Source organism: Gopherus flavomarginatus, chromosome 15 (assembly GCF_025201925.1).
Source record: "Gopherus flavomarginatus isolate rGopFla2 chromosome 15, rGopFla2.mat.asm, whole genome shotgun sequence".
Lineage (NCBI taxonomy): Eukaryota > Metazoa > Chordata > Testudines > Testudinidae > Gopherus > Gopherus flavomarginatus.
In genome coordinates this window covers 27339146-27365148 of record NC_066631.1, presented here as the reverse complement: position 1 = coordinate 27365148, position 26003 = coordinate 27339146, and the positions used below count along the sequence as shown (strand labels likewise).

The 26003-nt window shown below is 42.0% G+C and overlaps 1 protein-coding gene across 11 annotated transcripts in view; it reads left to right on the top strand.

Moving 5' to 3' along the window:
• Positions 1–26003, top strand: part of CLIP1 (CAP-Gly domain containing linker protein 1) — a 128501-nt gene that overhangs the window by 25979 nt on the left and 76519 nt on the right. For 10 of the 11 annotated variants that reach the window (XM_050923894.1, XM_050923897.1, XM_050923896.1 and 7 more), the window contains exons 2-3: positions 23040–23236; positions 24749–25320. In XM_050923894.1, the coding sequence (XP_050779851.1) occupies positions 23143–23236; positions 24749–25320 (666 nt within the window). In that variant the 5' untranslated portion in view covers positions 23040–23142. Of the gene's footprint in view, positions 1–11368; positions 11453–23039; positions 23237–24748; positions 25321–26003 lie in introns of those variants that run through there. The other variant, XM_050923895.1, reaches the window with a different exon arrangement.

Here is a 26003-nt window from a genome sequence, read left to right as displayed (position 1 = left end):
TCATATTGCCTCTATATAAATCCATGGTACGCCCACATCTTGAATACTGCATGCAGATGTGGTCGCCTCATTTCAAAAAAGATATATTGGGATTGAAAAAGGTTCAGAAAAGGGCAGCAAAAATTATTAGGGGTATGGAACGGCTTCCATATGAGGAGTGATAAATAAGACTGGGACTTTTCAGCTTAGAAAAGAGACGACTAAGGGTGAATATGGTAGAGGTTTATAAAATTGTGACTGGTATAGAGAAAGTAAATAAGGAAGTGTTAGTTACTCCTTCTCATAGCACAAGAACTAGGGGTCACCAAATGAAATTAATAGGCAGCAGGTTTAAAACAAACAAGTATTTTTTTTCACACAACACACAGTCAACATGTGGAACTCCATGCCAGAGGATGTTGTAAAGGCCAAGACTATAACAGGGTTAAAAAAAGAACTAGATAAATTCATGGCAAATAGGTCCATCCTGGCTATTAGGGATGGCGTCCCTAGCCTCTGTTGCCAGAAGCTGGGAATGGGCGATGGGGGATGGATCACTTGTTGATTACCTGTTCTGTTCATTCCCTCTGGGGCACCTGGCATCGGCTACTGTCAGAAGACCGGATACTGGGCTAGATGGATCTTTGGTCTAACCCTGTATGACCATTCTTATGTTTTACAGGGAGGGTGCTTTCTTAAAATCAGGCCCCTCTAATGTGTCTCAAGTGGGGTGCCTTAAAGAGCAATTACAGAAATAAGTCAAATTATGACTTTATGCAACTCAAAATTGCCACTGCCAAGCATTCAAAAATGAGCCAGACCCAAAAAAATTCACGAGAATTATACAGTAATAAATACGGCTGCATTTTTATTTACCTTTTGGTTCTGGAGTGTAGGTTTCACATTTTCAAGCTTTTTTCTGAAACCATGTGGGTTAGAAACTTATTTTTTTACAGAACCTGGGTCTCTAAGGAGAACACCAAATATTGTGAGAGCTGGAAATACAGGTACCTATAAGTGACTGAGGCTGATCTCAAGAAATAGCAGCAGTTTACAATTGCAAAGTAAAACACAGAGATGCAAAGGGGAAACATTTTAACTGAATTTAGTTCCTAACAAAGTAGTTATTGCAAGAAGCAAATACTAAAGCCATGGCAAGAAATATATTTTGTTTAGAATTAAAGTTTGATGGCAGTTTTAAAATATGGGAAACATTTTCAAAAAGCCAAAATCCCGTGGACTTTTAGATATTAAAATCACTTGGGGTCAAAGTCCTCTATGGTGGGTCCTAACTAATGTTGATTTCAATATTTAGATATTTTTGAAAATATAACCCTCAATTTTATAGAAGTTTGTTTGTGGTCACTTTAAATTAGCTACTCTAAGTGGTATAAACAGTAAATCTGAATGCTGAAGGCACTTTTTTATTCAAGGTAAAGTATCTGCCTTTGGAATTTTATTTTGTGATGTTGTAAATGTATGTAATTGTACAAAGTACTGCTTTGCTGCAAGGGTTTGAGCTCTGTGTAATACTTGTGAATCAAAAGACAGCTCCTCACTCCTCCCTCTAATTTTCAGTCTTTAAACCAATCTCATGATTATTTGAGGTATGAATTTTATTTTATTTTTTATTTAATGCTTAGGGTTGGTGATACTGGTGTAAAACTAGTGTTATAAAAAGCACCACAGGTGTGAAACAAAGTTAAGAAATTACTTTCAGGCTGATGTTTTAAACAACTCTTCCTATGCTGAACCATTTTAACTCAAGAAAAATGAATTTTCTAGTTTTTGATGGGCTGTGTTGAAACTCATTTTCCGTAATTTTTTTTACCAGTTTACACCAAATGAAATTCTTACTTATGGCTTCTTCACAGTATGCTCAGGTTTTCCTTTTAGATATTTGCCATGCAACCAGCACACTAGTTGAGTCTTACATTGTAGAATTACATATTTATGTGCCCAATCTGTTAAAAACTCTAAAAAGGTTGTGTAAAGTAGGTAGCTTTGTAGGCAGCGGTCCTTAACATTCATATAACTTCTGCAAAGGATCAGTATGCTTAACAAAATCAACACACTGAAATTATTTCTTCTTTAGAATTTGGAAATTTGTTTGCATTGAAAAGCATATGCCAAGGGTGTTTAATCTCTTAAATGAGTTAATTATGAGTTTAATTTTTGATCTTCTTAATGAATCTTTTGAATAACTCATGCATGACTTGCGGTGGATGAATGTACACAAAATAATTGTTTCACACTAGTTATTCTACATGTACACCTAGTATGAGAAATAATGTTCTAGCAGGAAAGCATGACACAGACGGTCAAGGTGTGTATGTTTAGATATATAATTTATTGCGAATAGGAGATTTCGGTTAGGCAGTGTTGATTTAAGTAGCAGACTACTTCATTCTAGATTGTGAAATTGATCATATGTGGCTAGGGCATTCTCCATGTCAATTCTGCATTTATCCTTTGGCTTAGTTGGTGAGCTGAAACATTGGCCAAAGAAGATACTACTTTGAACTGTAACAAAGCCATAGGTGCAAACACAATAATTATCAGTTAAAACGATATACGACTGTGATAATACTATCTGTAAGGAGGGAGAGTCTAGAAGTAGAGCATTGTGCTGCCTTTCAGGTGATGCCAACTAAGTTTGTTTAAAAAATTATCTATTCTTATCTCTCTTCTTGACATGATTGTATGGGTCTTAAATGGACTCACTGAGGGTGTAGCTTTTTAAACCAAGTGTTGTACACTTGATTATGGTGACTGTAATGGCTGTTAATTTAGAAGTATTTATAATATTTAAGAAGACCATGATGAACAGCCAGTTTCACCCACAGAACATTTCTTCCTTTGATTGTTTCAAACAGTTTGCTTTGAGCCAATGTGAACAGAAGCAGAAATGTTTCTAAATGTCATACTGTGGCATACATACTGTCTGAGACAATTGAGAGAGCCTGACCACAATAGCTATAAAGTGTCAGGGTAAAATTAATATTCTGAATTTAATTAATTAACATCTTGTATGATTGGCTGGAGCTAAATGTGCTTCATCTTCCTCTTTCTTCCTAGTATATTGTTAGGGTTCCAACTTTCTACTTGCACAAAACCAAACACTCTTGCCCCGCCCCCTTCTCCGAGGCCCCATCCCTCCTGAGGCCCTGCCCCCACTCACTCCATCCCCTTCCTCCCTCTGTCGCTTGCTCTCACCACCCTCACTCACTCATTTTCACCAGGGTGGCTCAGGGGGTTGGGGTGTGGGAGGGATTGAGGGCTCTGGCTGGAGGTGCAGGCTCTTGGGTGGGGCTGCGGATGAGGGGTTTGGGGTGCAGGAGGTTGCTCTGGGCTGAGATTGAGGGGTTGGGAGGGCGGCAGGGGTTTGGGGTGCAGGCTCCGAGCGGCGCTTACCTCAAGCAGCTCCTGGAAGCAGAGGCATGTCCCCCCTCTAGCTCCTACGTGGAGGCGCAGCCAGGTGGCTCTGTGCACTGCCACTGCCCCCGCAGCTCCCATTGGCCATGGTTCCCAGGCAATGGGAGCTGCGAAGCCAGCACTTGGGGCAGGGCAGTGTGCGGAGCCGGAGGGGGGACATGCCACTGCTTCCAGGAGCTGCACAGAGGCACAGCAGGCAGGGAAGCCTGCCTTATCCCTGCTGCACCGCCAACCAGACTTTTAATGGCCTGGTCAGAGGTACTGACCAGAGCCGCCTGTGTCCCTTTTCAACCGGGTGTTCCAATCGAAAAACAGACACTTGGCAACCCTATATACTCTGACTGAAATTTTCAAAAATTACTACAGAGTTTAGATGCCTCCGTTTTTGAATGCCCAACTTGAGATGCCCTAAAGAAGCTGGATTTTCAGAAAGTACAGTAGAACCTCTGAGTTCTGAATACCTAGGGAATGTAGGTTGTTTGGAACTCTGAAATGTTTGTAACTCTGGACAAAAAGTTATGATTCTTTCAAAAGTTTACAGCTGAACTTTTGACTTAATGCAGCTTTGAAACTTTACTATGCAGAAGAAAAATGCTGCTTTTAACCTTCTTAATTTGAATGAAACCAGCACAGAAACCGTTTCTTAGATTGTCACATTTTTTTTAAAACTTTCCCTTTATTTTTTTTAAAGTACATTTAACACAGTACTATGTCCTGTGTGCTGCTTATAAGCATAACAGCTATACTGTACAGTATTTGCATGTTGTTGTGGGGTTTTTTTCTGGTCTATGCTGCCTGATTGCGTACTTCCGGTTCCAAATGAGATGTGTGGTTGACCGGTCAGTTCATAACTCCGGTGTTCCTAACTCTGAGGTTCTACTGTAATGTACATGTGCCCTCTGAAATGTAAGTTACTTTTAAGGTGACTCAAGTGGAACACTCAAAATTTGACCATCTTAATCACTAGCCATGTTTGAAAAAGTAGGCCTCTAAAAATATGGTTAAACTCAAAGTAATCCTGCTAGATTCAACAGCATAAGAATGCTTTATGTTATTGAAAACTGAAATTTTAGAAAACATCGTGTTGTCTGTTACCTAATTTAGTTCTGTGTGTCCAAAGAGAAATCACAAAATCTTAAAGTGTTAATATAGTAGTATTTATTCTCTCAAACACTATTTTTTTGCTGTCCGATACTATACATTACAAATCAAGTTGGTACTGACAAAGCAATGACAAACTCTGTTTCCTTTGGTGGCTGGTATTGCAAACTCTGGGTTTCCTGGGACAGACAAAAAGTTAAATTGCACAAGAGAAGCTAGAGATCAAATTAGCAGTGACACCAACTGAGTCCCAAGGAAAGCTGCTTTGTGTTAATTTAAAATGTGTAGCTGTATAATAAAGTGATATACTTAAATCTAATTAGCAGACATTGCAGCTTGAGACCATGACTCCTTGTTCTGTCATCTGGTACCACTCAGAACAGTCTAGCTCCATCCTCTTTGGAACCCCCTTCAGGTAGTGGAAAGCAGCTTTCAAATCCCTCCTCATTCTTCTCTTCTGCAGACTAAACAATCACAGTTCCCTTAGCCTCTCCCTATAAGTCATGTGCTCCATGACCCTAATAATTTTCTTTGCCCTACACTGGACACTCTCCAATTTTTCCACATCCTTCTTGGAGTGTGAGGCCCAAAACTGGACACAGTACTCAAGATGAGGCCTTACCAATATCAAATAGAGGGGAATGATCATGTCCCTTGATCTGCTGGCAATGCCCCTACTTATACAGCCCAAAATGCTGTTAGCCTTCTTGGCAACAAGGGTACACTGTTAACTCATATCCAGCTTCTCGTCCACTGTAACCCCTAGGTCCTCTTCTGCAGAACTGCTGCCTAGCCATTCGGTCCCTAGTCTATAGCAGTGCATGGGATTCTTCCGTCCTAAGTGCAGGACTCTGCACTTGTCCTTGTTGAACCTCATCAGCTTTCTTTTGGCCCAATCCTCTCATTTGTCTAGGTCCCTCTGTATCCTATCTCTACCCTCCAACGTATCTACCGCTCCTCCCAGTTTAGTGTCATCTGCAAACTTGCCGAAGGTGCAGTCCACACCATACTCTAGATCTGTGTTTCCCAAGCTTGGGACGCTGCTTGTGTAGGGAAAGCCCCTGGCGGCCGGGCTGGTTTGTTTACCTGCTGCATCCGCAGGTCCGGCTGATCGCAGCTCCAGGCCAATGGGGCTGCAGGAAGGGCGGCCAGTAGGTCCTTCAGCCTGCACTGCTTCTAGCAGCTCCCATTGGCCTGGAGCAGTGAACTGTGGCCAGTGGGAGCCGCGATCAGCCGGACCTGCGGATGCGGCAGGTAAACAAACCAGCCTGGCCCACCATGGGCTTTCCCTACACAAGCAGCATCCCAAGTTTGGGAAACACTGCTTTAGATCATTTAATGAAGATATTGAACAAAACCGACCCTTGGGGCACTCCACTTGATACCGGTTGCCAACTATACTCATAGACTCTAGGACTGGAAGGGACCTCTAGAGGTCATCGAGTCCAGTCCCCTGCCCTCATGGCAGGACCAAATACTGTCTAGACCATCCCTAATAGACATTTATCTAACCTACTCTTAAATATCTCCAGAGATGGAGATTCCACAACTTCCCTAGGCAATCTATTCCAGTGTTTAACTACCCTGACAGTTAGGAACTTTCCTAATGTCCAACCTAAATCTCCCTTGCTGCAGTTTAAGCCCATTGCTTCTTGTTCTATCATTGGAGGCTAAGGTGAACAAGTTTTCTCCCTCCTCCTGATGACACCCTTTTAGATACCTGAAAACTGCTATCATGTCCCTTCTCAGTCTTCTCTTTTCCAAACTAAACAAACCCAATTCCTTCAGCCTTCCTTCATAGGTCATGTTCTCAAGACCTTTAATCATTCTCGTTGCTCTTCTCTGGACCCTCTCCAGTTTCTCCACATCTTTCTTGAAATGCGGTGCCCAGAACTGGACACAATACTCCAGTTGAGGCCTAACCAGCGCAGAGTAAAGCAGAAGAATGACTTCTCGTGTCTTGTTTACAACACACCTATTAATGCAACCCAGAATCACATTTGCTTTTTTTGCACAGTATCACACTGTTGACTCATATTAAGCTTGTGGTCCACTATGACCCCTAGATCTCTTTCTGCCATACTCCTTCCTAGACAGTCTCTTCCCATTCTGTATGTGTGAAACTGATTGTTCCTTCCTAAGTGGAGCACTTTGCATTTATCTTTATTGAACTTCATCCTGTTTACCTCAGACCATTTCTCCAATTTGTCCAGATCGTTTTGAATTTTGACCCTGTCCTCCAAAGCAGTTGCAATCCCTCCCAGTTTGGTATCGTCCGCAAACTTAATAAGCGTACTTTCTATGCCAACATCTAAATCGTTGATGAAGATATTGAACAGAGCCGGTCCCAAAACAGACCCCTGCGGAACCCCACTTGTTATACCTTTCCAGCAGGATTGCGAGCCATTAATAACTACTCTCTGAGTACGGTTATCCAGCCAGTTATGCACCCACCTTATAGTAGCCCCATCTAAATTGTACTTTCCTAGTTTATCTATAAGAATAACATGCGAGACCGTATCAAATGCCTTACTAAAGTCTAGGTATATCACATCCACCGCTTCTCCCTTATCCACAAGGCTCGTTATCCTATCAAAGAATGCTATCAGATTAGTTTGACACGATTTGTTCTTTACAAATCCATGCTGGCTATTCCCTATCACCTTACCACCTTCAAAGTGTTTGCAGATGATTTCTTTAATTATCTGCTCCATTATCTTCCCTGGCGCACAAGTTAAACTAACTGGTCTGTAGTTTCCTGGGTTGTTTTTATTTCCCTTTTTATAGATGGGCACTATATTTGCCCCCTTCCAGTCTTCTGGAATCTCCCCCGTCTCCCATGATTTCCCAAAGATAATAGCTAGAGGCTCAGATACCTCCTCTATTAACTCCTTGAGTATTCTAGGATGCATTTCATCAGGCCCTGGCGACTTGCAGGCATTTAACTTTTCTAAGTGATTTTTTACTTGCTCTTTTTTATTTTATCTTCTAAACCTACCCTCTTCCCGTAAGCATTCACTATACTAGACATTCCTTCAGACTTCTCAGTGAAGACCGAAACAAAGAAGTCATTAAGCATCTCTGCCATTTCCAAGTCTCCCGTTACTGTTTCCCCCTCCCCACTGAGCAGTGGGCCTATCCTGTCCTTGGTCTTCCTCTTGCTTCTAATGTATTGATAGATGGAGCTATTGATCATTACCCATTGAGCTTGACGATCTAGCCGGTTTTCTATCCACCTCATTTGGTGAAAAAGGCCAGATTTCATGTTTAATTATGGCCTGTGGACTGAGACATAAATTTAGGACTACTACTTGCTTCTTCAGTCCACAATGGATTCCCCCACTGATGTTAGAGGAAGGAGGAAAACCCAGCCTTTATGTAGTAACTAAATGTTTATTCAGTCCCTTATCACATTCAGCATCACTCTGTGAGAAAATCAGCTCTTCTTCAGCGTTCTGCTACATGTGCTCCTGCTTCCTTCTCCAGCCTCATTTCTGTCTGCCTCTTCCACTAACTTTGAGAGTCTCTACTGTGCTTCCATTTACATTTCCTTCCCAAAGGAGCTTCTAGGTCTTGACTCTCTGAGGGCATCATTCCCCCACCCTTTTCCTGATCCGTTAGGATGACCAGCAATGGAATTTATGGCATGGGTTGGTTTTTTTTCTGTTTTCACAGCACGTGGCCCAATGGGGCCGGGCCCCAGTCCTGATTAGGGTCTTTGAGCACTACCATGATACAAAATTGTAATCACTGTTAATCTTGACGTTGAAGTGTTATAATTGGGTCTTGGAGCTGATGCTCCAATTAATGGAAAATGGAGCACTTTACGCTCATGAGCTATTGTATCAGACTCTCTGCAAGCTCAGGCAGACGTCGTTGTTGGTTTACATTTGGTTCACATTTTAAGAGTTTCTTCACAATCCTGAGGGCTAGAAATATTTGGTTTTGCTTTTTTATCAGAACTGAAATTTAGCATATATCATGTGGGTCACATCAATATGTCATGCAAGTTGGATCTAGTTTGCGGGACATATATTTGACACTCCTGCCATAAGTCCTTTGGACATCTCATGTCCTTTAATGTTGTGTTCTTTAATGCTGATGGGAATCTCAGGCATATTTGATAAGAATGTACAGGACATTGTAATTTTATGCTGGATCACATCTTGGTGTCTTGTGTGTGTATTCTAGACCATCTCCTTTAAGCGCAGTTCATTTGTACTGGTGCCTGTAGTAATTTCCATCAATAACACAAATGGAAGGTCCGTGTTGACTGGAAGTCACTGTTTGAGCGCAGTTATGTAAGACCATAGGAATGGCCATACTGGGTCAGACCAATGGTCAGTCTAGCCCGGTGTCCTGTTGTCCAACAGTTGCCAGTGCCAGATGCTTCAGAGGGAATGAGCAGAGCAGAGTAGTTATTGATTGATCCATCCCATCATCCAGTCCTAGCTTCTGACAGTCAGAGGGACATATGGAGCTTGGGATTGCATCCCTGACCATCTTGACTAATATCCATTGCAGTTTCAATGGGATACATGGCTTCATAAAGACTTAGGATTGGTATATATTTGACTGTCTCCCTCTGAGCATTCTCCCACCTTCTTGTATGATCTTTGGGAAACCTGCAGTTGAGTTACTATGCATTGCTAGTAGAGATTTGTTTGCACAGAAGCAGAGAGAAATAAAGGAAAGTGTCCAAATCAAGGAAACTAGCTATTACATCATGTTAGCTATCACAAGAGGAGATGGTGTCAAACTAGGGAATTGTCTAAGTCCTAACAGGAAATATTATAATGCAGAACAGCTTAAAATCAATTTGTGCAAAGCAAAACAAACAAAAAAAATATTTCCATGTTCCCCAACTCTGCTAGGAGATACTAGTGTGAAAAGGAAGGTGCTGAGCTCTTTCTAAATGTAGAATCTGCACTTTAGCTGTGAAGATAACACATTTTAGTAAATTGCAGCTTGTTAAATTTTTGTGTAGTTTGTTGCATTAAGCTATAATTTCGGTAAAGTTACATTACGTGGACTTAAGTGTACAGGTGATTGTGTTACTTTTGACTTGGTTGGAAGTTTATATATTAAAGAAAAGAAATGACACAGCAGATGTATAACCAGTGACTGCAGAGAATGAGATTAAATATGAATGAGCACCCTGAGCCAAGAAATACAATATTAGAATGTTCTCGCTTCTTGTCTTCTGAGTGTTTGCCAAACTTTTTTTGAAAATCAACCTTGGGAGCTGCCTGTGCAAAAACAAAATGCAATCTCTTAGGATATTTTATATAAATTGCTAGAATAAGATTTTTAGTCCTTTCTTGGCAGAAACTAGATGACTGCTACAAAGAGTAGAAATATAATGAAATTAGTTCTTGCTAGGAGTAAGCGTGGTTGCTGGAAGCTTAGCCCCTGTCAGTTTGCAAGGAAGTAAGAGCTCAGTAACCAGTAGGAAGCAAAGGAGGTTTATGCTTCTGTCAGTCCCTCTGTCTTCTTCCTGCCATTTCGGTGCACCCTGCTCTGGCAGAGAGAGAAAGAAGTGTAGGATTAGATGATACCAAAGTATACCCTCTCTTCCAAGGTATCAAAGTGTGGGTACCTCTCTCTGTATTTTTAAATTCCCCTGCATTTCAAATCTAGCTACAATCTGTTTTATTATATTTCCTTAATAGGCTGTCCACAATTGCAGTTTCCTGCACAGTGAACACTAGAAAAACAACACAGATATTTACAGAAGTTAAGTAGTCCTCTAGGAACTCTTCCCCTCAAACAAAAAAACAAAACACCAAACAAACCCCTGATATGAAGGATACTGCAGAGCAGCTGTAGTTTGTTGTATTAACATATTCTAATTTTAATCTATAATATAATCAGCATAAAAATAGTAATAAGTATCATCTGCAAATGAACATGTATGTGGATTTTTATAGATGGATAGGGGAGCCACAGAATGTATTCTTGTTAATATCTGCTTAGTTTTATTAGGAAGGAGTGAAGTAATTCTCCTCCCTATAACCTACATGTCAAATGGTAGCTAAGATCTATCTTTAGATGCTCAACAATAAATTGTTGCTTTTCAGGATTACATATGTTTATTTTAACAAATATTTCAGATTTCAACCAACCCTATTATAGTATGACTGCAACGGACAGACAAATGCTGCTCTTAATTGGAGAAGATCAGCTGATAGGGTAACCCACAAAGCTAACATGGTCCTTCATATAGTTCCAAGAGTTGTTCTAACAGACATTCTGGCAACCGGGCTGTTTACTTGTGACATCACAGCCAGTGAGGTCACAGTACAAAGAGCGGGGAAATACACATTCTTAGCTTACATGTTGATACTGTCTGCATCCTAAGAGCCCAAGTTCAGGGATTTTCTGCTTGCAAAAGTTGATTCTGTCACAAGCAGTACAAGGATCTATACACTTCGATTCTGTTCTAGGGATTAGTGTTGTGACGCATGGGTCTTGGAAAGACACATCTCAGCTCTTTGCAGGTGAGAGGTGGTGGATCAGATTTTCATCTTTTAAAAATATATTTATAATTTTGTGTCTATGTATCTTTGGTTAATGTCTTGCACTTTTTTCCCTTTTTTTAAAAAAAACTCACTTTTAACCACTCACACCTGTTGTATTTCTAAACCTTAATATAATTATTACAACTTCAGATTTCAAATAATTTTCCTAAATGTGATACCCACAAGAAATTGGACAACTAATTATGGAAAGACAGGCGGTTAGTCATATATAGTTGATGTATATTGAAGAGGAAATATATATTTAAAATGTAGAGTACATGGTTTGACTGCATCCCTTTTCCCTAACCCTTTATATGTTGCTTGCTCTCTTAGGCCATGATCTTGCAATCAGATACGCTAGTATGGACTTCTGCACCTCTGGAGAGCCCCCATGACTTCAAGGAACTTCTGCACAGGTGCATGGGTCCTTGCTAGTGGGTTGGATTCCTGGATTGGAGCCATAGATTGCAGCCTCCTTGGGGCAGGGATTATGTCTTCATGCATGGCTGGGCATTGCTGCAATACAGTAAAATATAGCAGCTATTTTCCACAACAGAATTTCTCTACAGAACCACTGCACACAAAACACCAAAAAAACAAATATAATGACCGTTAAAGGAAAAACAGTTTTTGAAAATTCCAAATAACGTGTGTTAAATACACTATTAAATACATCCATTTTCAAGAAAGCCGGTTAATGAAATTGAACTGTATTGTATAGTCACCTCTATAGATTTCACAGCCTTCCCATGGGTTAGTATTTCCCTGTGAACAATCAACCTCTGACAAAGGGTAGATTTAGTTAGCCGAAGAGGGAAAGACCTTAGAATTCTGAAAATATCCTGTCTTAGGCTGTATTTATGGAATACATATTTTGTCAAAGAATATTGATAACTGCAAGTGCAAAGTTCACATGGTTTAAGGACTATAACCACAAAGATAGTTATGACCTAGGTTGTGTTTTTATCAGCATTAGTAGTCTTAACACTAAGGGTACGTCTACACTACAGGATAATTCCGATTTTACATAAACCAGTTTTATAAAACAGATTGTATAACGTCGAGTGCACGCGGCCACACTAAGCACATTAATTCGGCGGTGTGCATCCATGGTCCGAGGCTAGCGTTGATTTCCGGAGCGTTGCACTGTGGGTAGCTATTCCATAGCTATCCCATAGTTCCCGCAGTCTCCCCCGCCCCTTGGAATTCTGGGTTGAGAGCCCAGTGGCTGATGGGACAAAAATCATTGTCGCGGGTGGTTCTGGGTACATGTCGTGAGTCATTCCTTTCTCCGGGAAAGCAACGGCAGACAATCATTTCGCGCCTTTTTTCCCTAGATTGTCCTGGCAGACGCCATAGCATGGCAACCATGGAGCCCGTTCAGCTTTTTTTTTTTTTTTTTTTTTTTTACAGTCACCGTATGTGTACTGGATGCCCCGGACAGAGGCGATTACTCCAGCGCTACACAGCAGCATTCATTTGCTTTTGCATGATAGCAGAGATGGTTACCAGTCGTTCTGTACCATCTGCTGCCAGGGTAATTTGGCAATAAGATGATGGTTATCTGTCCTTCTGTGCTGTCTGTTGCTATCATGGGTGCTCCTGGCTGAGGTCGGCCGGGGGCGCAAAAGCAAAACTGGGAATGACTCCCCAAGTCAATCTCTCCTTTATGGTTTCTAAAAATAGAGTCAGTCCTGCCTAGAATTTGGGGCAAGTGTACTAGAGAAGCAGCATATCAGAGAGCACAGCTGCTCCGTGTCAGCTCCCGCAGAAATGATGAGCTGCATGCCATTCACGGGGGCTGCCCCTGCAACAACCCCACCCATTGCTTCCCTCCTCCCCCAACCTTCCTGGGCTACCGTGGCAGTGTCCCCCTGCATTTGTGTCGTGAAGTTATAAAGAATGCAGGAATAAGAAACAGTGACTTGTTAGTGAGATAAAATGAGGGAGAGGCAGCCTCCCGCTGCTATGACAGTCCAGGCAGGACATTAAATGGTGCGGAGGAGAGGAGCCCAGCATCCCGCTGCTGTGACAGTCCAGGCAGTACAGAATCTTTTCTTTACACAGGAAAGGAAGGGGGCTGATGGAGCTCAGCCCCCAGTTGCTATGATGAGGACCGTTACCAGCCGTTCTGTCCCATCTACTGGGAATGACCAGGAATCATTCCTATTTTTACCCAGGCGCCCCCAGCCGACCTCGCCTGAGGCCAGCCAGGAGCACTCACGGGCTGATGGTGACGACGAATAGCAGTCATATTGTACCGTCTGCCACCAGGGAGGGGAGAAGAGCGGATACTGCTCTTCACTGCTGCAGCATCGCGTCTACCACCAGCATTCAGTAGACATAGGGTGACATTGAAAAAAGTCAAGAAACGATTTCTTTCCCTTTTCTTTCACGTGGGTTGGGGGAGTAAATTGACGAGCTATACCCTGAACCACGCCGGACAATGTGTTTGACCCTACAGGCACTGGGAGCTCAGCCAAGAATGCAAATAGTTTTCAGAGACTGTTGTGGACTGTGGGATAGCTGGAGTCCTCAGTACCCCCTTCCTCCCTTCACGAGCGTCCGTTTGAGTCTCTGGCTTCCCGTTACGCTTGTCACGCAGCACTGTGTAGCCTGTAGATTTTTTTTTCATACGCTTTGGCATTTCGTCTTCTGGACCAGAGCTCTGATAGAACAGATTTGTTTCCCCATACAGCGATCAGATTCAGTATCTCCCGTACGGTCCATGCAGGAGCTCTTTTTGGATTTGGGACTGCATCGCCACCCGTGCTGATCAGAGCTCCACGCTGGGCAAACAGGAAATGAAAATCAAAAGTTCGCGGGGCTTTTCCTGTTTACCTGGCCACTGCATCCGAGCTGAGATTGTTGTCCAGAGTGGTCACAGTGGTACACTGTGGGATACCGCCCGGAGGCCAATACCGTCGATTTGCCGCCACACTAACCCTAATCCGATATGGTAATACCAATTTTAGCGCTACTCCTCTCGTAGGGGAGGAGTACAGAAACCGATATAAAGAGCCCTTTATATCGATATAAAGGGCCTCGTAGTGTGGACGGGTACAGCGTTAAATTGGTTTCTTAGGCCTGGTAAAATCGCTTCTTAACGCTGCTAAAATCGGTTTAAACGTGTCGTGTAGACCAGGCCTAAGAAATCAAGAGACAGGTTTGCTGTTTCAAACATTCTGTTCCAGCTGCTGGCTCAGTTACTTCTGATGTCGTACAGCATGTTGAATAAAACTACTACACAATATCTAAACTAAGCTGCTCCACATTGTCTATTTTGAGGAGCTTCCTTTTGGACAAAGAAGGCAGTTCAGTCTTCATACATGTCAGTTCTGTGACCCATGTACTGGGACTAAATAAGGTGCTAGTTGCAGGATATAAACAATAGGGAATCCAGATCCAAAGGCTTTACAGACTATGCTATCCTCCTCTCAGCTGTCTCCATAAGGGATAGCCAGTGGTTTGAGCATTGGTCTGCTAAACCCAGGGTTGTGAGCTCAATCCTTGAGGGGGCCACTTAGGGATCTGGGGCAAAAATCAGTAATTGGTCCTGCTAGTGAAGGCAGGGGGCTGGACTTGATGACCTTTTGAGGTCCCTTCCAGTTCTAGGAGATTGGTGTATCTCCAATTATTATTATTTTTTATTATAGCTCAATTATACTTCTCCCCCCTGAGTTCAGATAAAGTCAAAAGTGACTCTGTCACTAATCTCAGGCACTGTTCTTTGGTTCAGGCAAAATGATAAGTTAGTGAGCTCAGTTCAGACCATCTCTGAGGTTGGAACAAACCACAATGGGGGCCCAGGCTTGTTTTGGGGTGTTTATGATTCAGGAGAGGTTCTACAGTGTTGTGTGCGCCTTCCATTTTGACTTACCTTGTCTACAGCAGCTGGAGTCCAGTAGCTTAAATTAGAAAGCATATGGTGATTTGCACTTACCAGGCTAGTGAGCAAAGGGCTGAGAGGCTACATTGCTCACATTCTAGATTTGGACAAGGCCATTGTCTATCTCTGGTTGTATGTATAGACCAGGGGTAGGCAACCTATGGCACGGGTGCCGAAGGAGGCACACGAGCTGATTTTCAGTGGCACTCACGCTGCCCGGGTCCTGGCCACAGATCCGGGGGGTTCTGCATTTTAATTTAATTTTAAATGAAGCTTCTTAAACATCTTAAAAACCTTATTTACTTTTACATACAACAATAGTTTAGTTATATATTATAGACTTATAGAAAGAGACCTTCTAAAAATATTAAAATGTATTACTGGCATGCAAAACCTTAAATTAGAGTGAATAAATGAAGATTCGGCACACCACTTCTGAAAGGTTGCCGATCCCTGGTATAGACAATATTTTAATACAAATAAGGCCTTGGCTACACTGGCGCTTTACAGCGCTGCAACTTTCTTGCTCAGGGCTGTGGAAAAAACACCCCCCTTAGCTCTGCAAGATACAGCGCTGTAAAGCCTCAGTGTAAACGGTGCCGTAGCGCTGGGAGCGCGGCTCGCAGCGCTGCAAGCTAAACCTCATGAGGAGGTAGAGTACATGCAGCGCTAGGAGAGCTCTCTTCCAGCGCTGGCGCTGCAACTACACTCACACTTCAAAGCGCTGCCATGGCAGCACTGCCATGGCAGCGCTTTGAAGTTTCGAGTGTAGCCATACCCAAAGGGTGTAGGGGGAAAGGGACTACTGTCCTTTAAAGAGCTTGCTGTAGTAATTTCTCAGTTTGTCTTGTGTTTAAAGAAGTGCGATAGTGATGCATCCCTAACTCCTTCCACATGCTTTCACCTGTTTAATTCCTCCCAGAGTAAAATTTATTTTTCACTGCTGAAATTTACTCCCTGGAGTTTTGGGGCTTTTTTCTTTAGAGACTTTCTCCAAAACAGATTGAAAATGAGACTACAGTGCTGCTACTTTTAGCCTTGATTTATTAACAGTGCAGGTTATCAGACACATGTTGTGTTTGCATTATCTCAGTAGAAAATAACTCGATTGTACACTAGCAAGGCAAAGAACTACAGTTTATTTTGCCAGCATGAAAATGAACTAAATTTTGACTATGAAATGGGCATTGACAGGTCTGCAAAGCTTGCCTGACTCCAGGTCAGACCAGGAATAGCGTCAGTCTGTAGAGTGTGTTCATAATTTTCCTGCCCTAAAAGTTATGGGTTTGCTGCTTTTGTTAATTGTCCCCTTGGGAGGAAGGCAGTGAACAGCATCATACTATTTAGCCATTGAGCCAGCTATTGAATCAACATCTAGTGAAGCACTTTGATGTAGGAAGGAAGGGGGTGGGGAATGTTTTAAATATCTGCCTTTGTGGGTGGGATTCCTTCTGAAGTTAAGGAGACAAGGAAGGCATTTTAAAAATGTAACTTTCATTGTGAAGAAATCGATGTATTAAGAATGTGTCACTGACACTGAAAAAGCTACAGAATTCCCAGGACCCTGATTATAGAGCACACCTGCTAACATTTGAATACTATAAATAGGGACATTTGAGCTCAAGCTCCTCTAAAAGGTTGCCTATGTCTTGAGATTGTTTTCAAGATCAGATGTTGCATTTAATTTAGCATGGCTATGCCATGCTATCTGTGTGTGTGTGTTTGTGCGTATGTCTGTCTGTCTGTACTCCATTGACACAGGCCGGCATAGCTGTATGTTACTTGACATGGTTTTTAACAAGTGAAAAGAGTTAACAGTTTAAAAAGATGAGTAAGCTTGTAGTATAAATCCGACCTTGGGGAGAAAAATAGGTGCTGTTTTAAACTTAAACTAAGGAAAGTGCTCCAAAGCTTTTTGGAGATTGGAAAAAAAATTCTTTGAGACCGTTCACTCCTTAGTGAGGATAATTGATATGTTTGTATTTTTGTTACAAATTTTCATCTTAAGTAGACAAACAATATTTTCATTAAATACAAACAAAACAGCAGAACACCATTTCAATGAGTTGAAGATCGAAGCACAAACCAACAAAGGGAAGGAATGTCAAAATCTCCAAAAGAGATTCAGTAAATAACTCTCTGTGCTTCTGACTTGATTTTTCCCTCTTAGGGCATGGTTACACTGCAGTTAAAAACCCACAACTGATCAGTCTAAGCTGACTCAGGCTCACAGGGCTCAGGATAAGGGGCTATTTAATTGAGGTGTAGATGTTTGGGCATGGCTGGGACACAGGCTCAGGGACTCTGTGAGGCAAGAGGATCCCAGAGCATGGGCTCCAGCCTGAGCCTGAGGGCAGGTCTACACTACTGCTGCTAGTCAATCTAATTGAAGCGATTTGAGTTACGTTAGTAGCATAACTCAAGTCAACGTAGTTTAGATCTACTTGCCATGGGGTCCACACTACGCAATGTTGACAGGAGACGCTCTCCTGCCGACATTGCTTCCGCCTCTCATTGAGGTGGAATACAGAAATTGATGGAAGAGTGCTCACCCATCGATTGAGCATGTCTTCACTAGACCTACTAAATTGATGCCGCTGCATCAATTGCAACAGTACCGATTTAGCTCCATAGTGAAGACAAGCCATGAATGTCTACACTGCAATTAAACCCATAGCCGAAGCCTCTTAGTCAGATGGCACAGGTCAGCCGCGGGTGTCTAACTGCAGTGTAGGCATACCCTTAGTTGTGTCCTTTCCTTGATGACTGTGTGTTTGCCTTTCACCTCTGTTATTGGGTCCACTGGTGCTGCTTCTTCTCTGGCTCAGCACAATAAAACTGGTTCAAGTTTGTTTTTATCACTGACTTCAGAGGCATGTCTGCCTTGTTCCCTGGTCCTAAGATTTATTTTTAAAATATTTGCTCATCCATCATCACCTCTATAGGTTTCACAGCAGCAAAGTTTTTAACCTTCTACGCTTGGCCTCTCCCTTCTGCCTGCCACTATTTCTTGTAGCAAATCTCTCCAAATAATCATCCTGAGGATTTTCAGATGTGTTTTAGATCAGGGATTTAGACCACTGGCATTACATTAAATAGATTATGGCTTTTAAATGAATACAGGATACTGAGGCATTGAAAAGACACAATAAAATATGTCTTGATTCCTTGCCTGTTTACCCTACTTTCCCCACCCAAAGGGGAAGTGCTTATCTCATCTCTTCTCTGTGCATGTCTAGTTAATCACATAGTAAGTCTTTTTTTTTCTTTTTTTTAATTATGGACACCTGATAAAGAGCAGAAATAGAGGGTTTGGAGATGAGTGATGAAAATGTAGAGAGAGAGTAGAAAGATTAAGGCTGTTAATTTAGTCAGGGGATGTGAGAGGCGTGTATGAAATTATAAATGACAAAGAAAAAGTAAATCAGGCAGTCCCATTTATTATAATGCAATAAGGCGGCATTTAATATAAATTGAAAGGCAGCAAATTTAAAACAAATACAAGGAAATAGCCTTTTCTATACAAATGTATAACTAACCTGCAGAACTCTCTGCCATGAGATAGCATTGAGTCAAAGTGTTTAGGGGGATTCTGGGAAACCATTATATCCATTTGGATTTGGCAGGAAAGAATAGTATAAAACACCATGCTTGAGGTCATAAATCAGCTTTTAACTGCCAGAATTTAGGAAGCACTCTCTTTATGGCCAGGTTATTCCATAATTCTCCACAATAGGGTTCTGCACTTTCTTCTTAAAACTTTTTTACTGGCCAGAGCCTGAGAAGACACAGGACTAATGGACGACTGATCTGATCTGGTACGTCAAGTTCTGTGTTCCTGACTTCATACTGAATCCTCATTTATTGCAAACTTGGACTTGAACCAGCAGAGTCAAAGTGGCCACGGATGGGTAGAGCGAGAGAATGAAGTTCTGGATTACAACAGTTCTGTTAGTCCTCTGCACTCCTTATTGCTGCCTTTCTGCCCTGTCTAGGTTAATTGGTAGGGTTACTGCATGCCCTGAAAAGGGATAAACATGCAGCTTATTGCAGGTGGGACATGCTTCAGAAGAAGTGCTGTAGAATTCCTTGTTCGCTCCATGAGGTGTTAGTAATGAGAATCATTATGCAGAGTTAAATCTAGTACAGAAGTTCTCAAACTTCATTGCACCACAACCTGCTTCTGACAACAAAAATTACTACATGACCCCAGGAGTGGGGATTGAAGCCTGAGCCCGCCGGAGCCCACCACCCAGGGTGGAGGGGCCAAAGCCTCACCGCCCTGGACAGGGAGCGCAAAGCCGAAGTCCAGGGGCTTCAGCCCTAGGCAGGAGGCCTGTAATCTGAGCCCTGTGCCCAGGGCTGAAGCCCTCAGGCTTGGGCCTCAGGCAGTGGGGCTCTGGCTTCAGCCTTGGTCCCCAGCAAGTCTAAGCCAGCCTGGGCAACCACATTAAAACAGGGTCACGATCCACCTTGGGGTCCTGACTCACAGTTCAAGAACTGCTGATCTAGTATATCAATTTCAAGATACAATATCTCACAACTCTGTGCCTTTGTCAGACACTGGTATTTCCTCTTTCTCCTCCTTTTGTAACCCTTCCTTGGTCTCAAAGACCTCCTTACCTAAAGTGTGATGATCTCCTTGGCTGAGGGCTGTGTAAGATTATCTTTCAAGCTAGTTTCTGGTACTTGGTCAGAAAGATGGGTTCAAACTGCTTTTTAAGGTGAATTGCTTAGTTTAGTACTGTCTGGTCCTTTTACTCTTCTTCATTTTCCCCCATGGGTTTTGGCTTTGAGTTTAGGTTTTGGTAAGATCATGTGACAAAATCCAGGTAGCAATTTGTAGCTTTTCCCAAAAATATCTTTAAATCACAAATTCTTTAGGGAGAAGAAAATGGAGACAGAAAAGCCTATGAGCTGGCTTATTACAGCTAGTCTTGGAACGAGCTACAGTCATGAATCTTGATTTTTAAATGTTTTGGTTTTAGTGATGAGCCAGCTTCCTTCACTTTGGACTCAACAGTAAGCTGTCTTATTCAGCGTTGATGGGACTTTCTGAGAATACTGAAATGGGCTATGATTTTACGAATACAGCTGAGATCAATGAAAACTCTTGCAGTTGTAACCTGAAACTTTTGAGAGCAAGCATTGCGGTGTTGGAGTTCACAATTCTTGTATTGCTGAAGTTGGCTACAAACCTAATCACAGATGAATTGAACTACCAGCCTTTATTTAATAACTATAACTATCTTTGAAAAATTTAAATGAGCAGGTATTCTAGTTGTTCAAAATGGACCGAAGATGAGTCAGTTGTACTGATGGATAATACAAACTAGATTTAGCATCTGTCTTGTTTCAGTATGAGAAAAGTGCTAAATTATGTTGAAATTATTTCTGAATCTTTCTTGAAACTTTCAACGTCAGTGGAATTAAAAGTTGAGAACTACCTGATTAGCCCCTGGTGTCAGAGGAAAGGCAGAATGGGGCTGCACACAAACCCTGGCATGGGGGGGGAAGGAGATAGATGGGGCAATGGGCGGTATACAGAACCCTTGGGATGAGGGTGGGGTGGAAGTGGGGCTGCAGGGAGCCCTTGAAATATAGAGGGGGATGGGAAGATAGAGAGAGAGCTTGTGGGGGGAATGTTGGATGCAAGGACACTGGTATATGGTGTGTATTTGGCCTTCAAAAGCAACAAAGTGGTGTGCAACCCTCTAGTTCAGAGGTGGGCAAACTATAGCCCATGGGCCACATCCAGCCTGCAGGACCATCCTGCCCAGCCCCTGAGTTCCTGGCCCAGGAGGCTAGCCCCCTGCTGTTCCCCCTCCCCCGCAGCCTCCGCTCATGGTGCCCCCAGCGCAATACGCTGGGCTGCCGCAGCCTGACCCAGTGTTCTGTGCTGCGCAGTGGTGTGGCTGGCTCCAGCTGGGTGGCACGGCTGCGTGTCCTGGTGCTCTGGGTGGCATTGCTGTAGGGCCGCCAGCCACCAGTGCGCAGAGCAGCTCGATAAGAGGACAGGGAGCAGGGGGGGGTTGGATAGAGGGCAGGGGAGTTCGGGGTGGTGGTCAGGAGGCGGGGGTGTGGATAGGGGACGGGGTGGTCAGAGGGTGGGGAACAGGGGGGGTTGAATGGGGGCAGGGGTGATTTATGCATGCCTCACTAAAAGAATAACTCCAGTGACTCTCTCTTCATTTAGTCCTAACTCTAGCAAAGGGGTTGGAGACATGCTTCTAGGATCACTTGATGAAGAAATATTCAGCAATCTGTACAATGTTACTTTTAGCAACCTCAGAATTTTCTTATTTATGTGTATAACATACACGCCAAACATCAGAGGTGGTAATTACAGCTTGTTAGTAAAATGTAAATTGTTAGCATAGCTATTAGAACATGGTTTGAATTTGGCACGGCTGACCTTGAAATAGTACAAGAATGCTTCACTTCTTAGTCACTAAGTCTGCGAGGCAGCATGACTGATACTTTTTTGTTCCACAGTGAATTGATTTTCAGCAGCTCTAGCATGCTGTCCATTAATAATACATGAAGAGTAAAATTTACTTTGGTAGGTAAAAGACATTGATGTTGTCCCTCTTTAGTCTTCATTACTGTAGAATGAGTTTCTTTCTTTCATTACTGCTTCTCCTGCTTTAGGATTTATCATATGCCAAAATTGCAGGCCTGAGAGTTGGTAGTACTTGAACTGGGGGAACCAAGAGCTGCAAGCGTCCAGGCTGAGTACATGCACAGGTTGGTGCCAAGACACTAAGGCTATGGCTACACTACAGAGCTTACAATGGCACAGCTGCACTGATGCAGCCGTGCCGCTCTAGTGCTGCTAGTGCTGCTAGTGCAGACGTGCTAAGCCGACGGCAGAAGCTCTCCCGCCAACATTGTGCTGTCCACACTGGTACATCACTTGGGGTGGGTGGGTGTGGCTTATTCACACCTCTGAGTGACGTACCTTATGGACAGTAACTGTAGTGTGTACATAGCCTAAGTAAAGAGTAGGGTCAGGACCCGCCTTTCAGTTCCTGCTTGTCATGCTCTGAGAAAATAGTTAAGCAAGTAGAGTGTGATTTCTTCATATTTAAATTTCTTCTAACCTTTCCCCAAGCTTTTGTTCGGCTCCCTAGTGCGATTTTTAATAGTCATTTGTCACCACTGCTCTGTCAGTGTTTCTTTAACCAAAATGCTATTAACTTAAATGCTGCCTTTGTAAAATTCAGTATATATCCAAGGCATATTGACTGTAGAACTGTGTAGTTTTAAAGAAGAGAACAACCCAAACACTAGCTTGAAATTCAAATTTATATTTGAAGGAAGCAAATTCTAAAGCTTTTGTAGTCAGGAGAAAAGATGCCTGCCCTCTCTTTTGAGCAAAAATCTCATGGCATGTCTCCCTAGAAAACCTATAGCTGGTCTCTGAATCAGAACTGCTCTTTAGCCTAGCAACCTAATTCCTCTTCCGCCTAACTCTGGTTCCAAAGGACTGGAGCTGGGGCACTGTATTGGGGACTTTTATGATGAGCTAATGGGTCTCATGATCCTAAATGCTGGATTCCAAGAGAACTGAGATGGATGTTTACTTGTTAGCTCTCTGGGTCTAAGAGACTCTGCTGATCCATCTTAGCTTTTCAGTTCAGATCATTTTAAAGAGCTTTCTGTTTGTCCTAAGTCCCAAGTCGCTTTACTGACTTGCAGTCAGCCCTCTTGCTAGTCTAAATTTGTTTTCACTGGGCTGTTGCAACACTTTAAAAATACTTAACTTAAAGCTGTATGGTGCATAAAATGATTACATCTGTGCATGGTGGTGGTAGTAATGCTGCTAAGGGCTTTGTTTTTCATTCTTAAAATAACTCTTTAGTTTAAAGCTCAAGCTGAAGACAGCAGTGTTTAATGTCGTGAATTGTCTCAATGCTTTAGCTTCAGACTCAAGATTTCTTTCAGTAGAAAAGTCTTCTAAAACATGGGAAATGCCTGACTCCCTCTGAGAATATTTGTTGTGTTGTTGTACGAGGCTGTACTTTCTGTACAGCAGTTTCTTTACAAATTATTTATTCTATAGGATTTAAAATATGTATTTTATTTTGTCTCTAACACTTTTTTATATACAGGCTTAACCCAAAGGCAGAAAACATAGAAGCACATACTGCATCCATGTTTGGGAAAAGATAGTTACTACGGACAACAGGGATAAACATCGACGACATAAGAAAGATGAGTATGTTAAAACCAAGTGGGCTTAAGGCTCCTACCAAGATCAGCAAGCCTGGAAGTACAGCATTGAAAACAGTTGCATCTGTTGCTGCTGGTAATGAAGATTTTAATATCTTAACACTTTTTTCTTAAGTATCCTTTCTTCTAACAAAACTAATCTGAAGGTTGCGGTTGAATTCTTATATCTAATCTAACTGAACTAATGTGTTCAGTACACAGTAAAATTTGAATTTACAAACTGGGCATAATTCTGAGTTCATAAGAAAAGGGCATTTTAAAAAATTTAAAGGGTTATTTTATTTCCTTGAATGTTACTCCATTTACCTAGTGATATAATTTAAAGAATTGGTCATTCTAAGAAAGAGCATTCTATCTCGGAGTGTGCCATGCTTCCAGACTTGTGAATTGTGAGCTGGTCACTCATAACAAATTAAAGTCAGCTGCATTCCAGGTATCATGTCATTATGTGGCATATTATTGGTCATGTGGGGTCTGAGGTAGGTGCTTGCCAGTATAGCCAACTGCTGCTTGTTTACTCCTCAGTACAGTAATCTCTTAAAGTGATCATACCATAATACAAGGCTTCAAGCTTTTCTGACAGTAACATACAATTTTACATTCTAGCTAGTAAATTTAAATTTAGTGCCATAGTATTATGTGTTTTTATTTTTGATCTTTCGGAATGTGCCGGCTATTGAGTAAAAATATGCTGGTACTTTAGAGTCTTAGAAACAAATATTAATTTCTGTATAGATACAAATATTGTAAAGGCTTGAGTCTCAAAGCGCTCGTCTTCTCAAAACAGCAGTTTTTGCCAAATTGACCATCTAGTCAGGCAGCTCAGAAATGAAGCTGATGATTATTAAATGTATCCCATTTTTAAATGGACAAAGGAGAGTAATGAGCGTATGGTTAAAACATAGGTCTGGGAGTCAGACTCTCTGGATTCTAGAGCTGATTCTATGGACTTCCTTTAGGTTCAAGCTCTTTTGGACTTCTGTTTTCTCACCTGTCATCTGTGGCTAATACTACCTCAGTGGAGGATTAGACTTAACTTGCTAAAGAGTGTAAAGCATCTTGAGATATATTAAATTCACAGTAGAAATACAGACTGGGATCTTCAAAGGCACCTGAGGAAGTCAGGCATCCAAGTTCTGCTGGAAGTCGGCTCTTAGATATCTTGGACAATCCCAGCCCCAAAATGCAATTCTCAGTTATCCAATTCTGATATGTTTATAATGAACAATTGGGTACATAGTCAAAATATGCTTAAGCCCAAATCAGAGTTCTGGGGAAAGCAATTTTTCTTGAAGAGTAAATCCAACATTTTTTCATCATAATGGTAAAGGTGGGCAAGTGGATTTTGTGCAGGGTTGGTAAATTTTCATTAAAACGTTGCAAGACTGGATCAAAGGCTGTTTAGCTATTAATTTCTTAAACTGGTTAAGGAAATGTGAGAACACTGCAATCTCAATGTAGCAGTAAGAAAATACATGTTTACTTTCTTCCTTCAGAGTTACTTTCTAAATGGAAACAAGCTCATGATGCATACTGGAATATAAATGTGTTTTAACTGATATTGCTTCCTTACTGTGTTTGGCTCCAGCTCCAGCAGAAAAAGCAGTGTCCAGTGAAAAGCAGTCAAGCACCCCCGCCTCGGAGGCACATGATGACTTTGTGGATGACTTCAGAGTTGGGGAGCGTGTTTGGGTCAATGGAAACAAACCTGGCTTTATTCAGTTTCTTGGAGAAACACAGTTTGCTCCAGGACAGTGGGCAGGGATTGTTCTAGATGAACCCATTGGCAAGAATGATGGCTCTGTAGCTGGAGTTCGCTATTTCCAGTGTGAACCTTCACGGGGAATATTTACAAGGCCATCAAAGCTGACAAGAAAAGTGCTGGCAGAAGATGAAGCCAATGGTACACAGACAGCTAATGCTTCTAGAGCTACTTCACCAACCTCCACATCAGCTGTTAGTATTGTGTCTTCTCCCCCTGCAGCAGCTCCCCCTACAGGAATTCCTCAAAAGACTTCACCACCAGCGGGCAGGGAACCCTCTACTCCTACTCAAATTAGCAATCTTTCAAAAACTGCAAGTGAATCTATATCAAACCTCTCTGAAGCTGGGTCTGTAAAGAAAGGAGAAAGAGAACTCAAAATTGGAGATCGAGTTTTGGTAAGTTTCCCCCATCCCCATATCTCATTTCAGTCTAATAACCTATAACTTTTTTGATATTGTTTAAATCTATTTTTTTTTAATTAGTAAATAACCCAGATTCAAATACAGGCTTTCTGCTCTGTTGAGTTGTACAGGCTGGGAAGTAAGAAAGTTGTAATGAGGTGGTCCATGCTGGTGGGATGGGGTTGACCATTGTCCACTACTGCATGGAATCAGAATCTGGGTGTCATATGGGCCCTACACTACTAACAGATATTGGATATTGTCCTTAGCTTGTACAGTTCGGGACTGTGCTATTGGAGCAGGAGGACCACAATTCTACCATGCCAGGGATGTATGATTCAGATGGCTATGCTCTGTAGCACAATGTCAGCGGTAAAGCTCTAGTAGCTGCAGATTTGTTATATTTTGTGGCTTGGGTAATACAGATAATAGTCTCCAGTTTCCATTTTTGTTTAACAATCAGATTAATAGCTATAATTTGCTACTGTTTGTCTTTTTATGGCCTAGCAAATCAATTTCCATGTTGCTTTCATATTGATTTATAATCATACATTAGATTCCTATGCTGCTGCTGTTACATAATGATGCCACTTGTCAGAAATACTGATTTTTAACTGAAATCTTCAGAATTAACATTCATTTCACTGTTGTTTTTTCTCTTTTGACTACTGGGCTAA